This window comes from Bison bison, unplaced genomic scaffold (genome assembly GCF_000754665.1).
Source record: "Bison bison bison isolate TAMUID 2011002044 unplaced genomic scaffold, Bison_UMD1.0 scf7180017857503, whole genome shotgun sequence".
Lineage (NCBI taxonomy): Eukaryota > Metazoa > Chordata > Mammalia > Artiodactyla > Bovidae > Bison > Bison bison.
Window position 1 is genome coordinate 15,401 of NW_011488076.1, and position 2,520 is coordinate 17,920.

At 44.2% G+C, this 2,520-nt stretch overlaps 1 protein-coding gene across 1 annotated transcript in view; it reads right to left on the minus strand.

The window, feature by feature from the left end:
- CHRDL1 (chordin-like 1) overlaps window positions 1–2,018 on the minus strand; it is a gene marked incomplete at both ends in the record, with an annotated part of 9,366 nt that extends 7,348 nt beyond the window's left edge. Inside the window, one exon of the mRNA XM_010860854.1 lies at window positions 1,850–2,018. Within this exon, the coding sequence (XP_010859156.1) occupies window positions 1,850–2,018 (169 nt within the window). The remainder of the gene's footprint in view (window positions 1–1,849) is intronic.
- Between the last annotated feature and the right edge of the window lie 502 nt (window positions 2,019–2,520).

Below are 2,520 nucleotides of genomic sequence, written 5' to 3' on the forward strand. Positions count from 1 at the left end.
TAGGCTGGACCCAAGAATGATGGGGTCTTATTGTTTCTCCTCTTGGGGTCTAGCAAGGGACAGAGGAGATGTATCTCAGAGGAGTATGCTGTCAGCAGGAAGGACAGAAGCACGGCAGGCAGGACCCACAGTGATGGAGAGCCAGGTTACCTCTCCCCTAAACATTTGGACTAGGGGAATCATCCAGACCAGGTGAGAGCCTACACACTGAAAGTAATACAGTGAGATCGATTCTCTAGGGTAAAACACAGCCTTCTCCTCACCAACAAATTCTCAAGATGATTTTGAGTCATCCAGCTGGGGTGTTGGGAGTTGGAGGTGGGCACAAGTGACTCTCCAATGAACTATAATAGAAAAAGGTCAGGAGAGAACGGCTGAGTCCAAATTAATGGCGGGAACGAATAAATGTAAACCAGCTGGGGCTTTTGTAGGACATGGAGAAATGAAGGGATGAGCCTCTGCCCTGAAAATGAAGAGGTCTGTGGAAATTATGGGATTTAGGATTTTTCAAAGTCCATTTCCCCTCCTGTTTTTTAAGACTTTGAAATTCTTTCAGAGCAAATGGAATCTATTCAAGGCAATTTAAGATTGAAAATCAAACTGCATCTTTACCTAAACTCCTCCTTTAGTAAATTCATATCAGAATGCCTTGGAATTTCAAAATAATAAATTTCAAATCAAACCCAGATCAATAGTAAATATTTCCAATTCTGCTAATAGATCACCATTTTTTATTAAGAGTTTTATTTTGAATGTTCTTCTTTTAAGCCTCTTAGTTTCAAAAGCAATTAATTTTTTTTAAAATCTGTAATCTGAAATTTACATCTAACTAGTAACAGATGTGATCAACTAGCTTTGGCCTGACTAGCTTTGTTGAAATTTATAGTAGGGGTTCTTTTAACGGATTGTTTTTCACCCATGTTATTCAATCATTTGGTTTAATAATTTATTACTTTTAACCCATTCAGAGAACTGTCTTTGGTTTTTCTTTTAAAGGAAACAAAACATGTTTGTGGTTTCATAATAAGGAACCAGCTGAGCTTGTGCTCTGATGAACTGGTTGACAGGATGCCTAGAAAAGTAAGAAGCAGTCAATTATTTGATTGAATTTCTCTCCCCACCCCACTACTGGTGGGGTAGGGAGGTGCGGTGCAGGGTCTCAGTGGAGAACTATGTGCAGGAGGGAATGGGGCTGTGGATTCGTGTGGGTGCCTGCTGTAGTCAGCTGGTCATCTGAGTGGGCTACACAGTGGTACTAACCTAATCAGTCTGCCTGTGGCTCAGCCAGGAGGTTTCTGGATTTCTCAATGGATTACTCATTTCTAAGCATAATCTCCTCCTATGAATTAGAATCCCTGCATGTGGAGCCTGGAATAAGTACCTTCAACAAGAGTCCCAGGAGAAGCTGGGGCAACGAGGGGTAAGAATTGCTATTTCTAAGGTTCGGATGAGAAATTTAGAAGCGTTTAGAGCTGAGTACCTTTGAAGATTGGGTGTTCGGGTGGAAAACCAACCACCTTTCATCTTGTTAAAGCCCCAGTGAACTTTCCCAAATGACTTTCAAGCCCCAGGGGCATGGGATAAAATGCTGGATGGTGCATTAGATTCACAGCTTTCTCACCTTTTGTCCTTAAGGACAGATATGCCTGAAATATAAACTATGGCCTTTGGACTGACAGTCCCCTGGAGCTGCTTGTCCACGCTGGCATGGTAGACTGGATGGTAAGTGATCCATGTGGGAATGTCTGATATGCACGGGATAAAGGGTCCTTTCCTAGCTCCAGTCCTCCAAAGACTGGGGCCGCTGAGGCCCCGACTGGGTGTGGTACCAAAGAAGCCTGTCCCTTACCTTGTCCATGCTTGTGTTTGTTATTGATGACGATCTGCACGATGGTCCCTGAGGCTTGCTGCGAATCCATGAGTGCTCCCCGGTGACTTCTGGCCCCGGGAAAGCGGGGCAGACCTCCAGCCTGTCGGCTCGGTGGAGGATCATAGTGTGAGCGGTGGTAAGAATGCCTCTGTGAAATGACAAAAGGACAAACTCAGCCCCCTCCGATTCTGCCCATGAGGAGACCAAGACGAATCTAGCTACCTTAGAGGTTGTTTGATGAGTTTTGGTGATGAGCTCTAATCTTAACTCCATGTCCACCCAAACCCAATAGAGACATTGGGATGTGTAGGATGAACAGCACGGGTAGCATGCTGAGATGTCTCTCTCCTTGTAGGAGACTGGACTAGATTCACAGACTAGCCTCAAGGGAGAACATAATCCCCCAGGGTAAAGTATCTTTCCTGTTCCCAAGAATCTCACCTTTGGGTTTAAGAAGTTAGATTGTTGCCTGCAATACAAGGCAGAGTGTGATAGAGGCCAAAGGATAAGGATAAAATGCTGTGTAAATTAAGACCAAGACAGAGAACTTGTAGTCGTGGAGAGTTTGTGACCTGGGCCATGAAGGGTAAGCAGACTTTTTACAGGCACACTTGGTGAGGAATATTTCAGGCAGAGATTTCCAAGTTGAG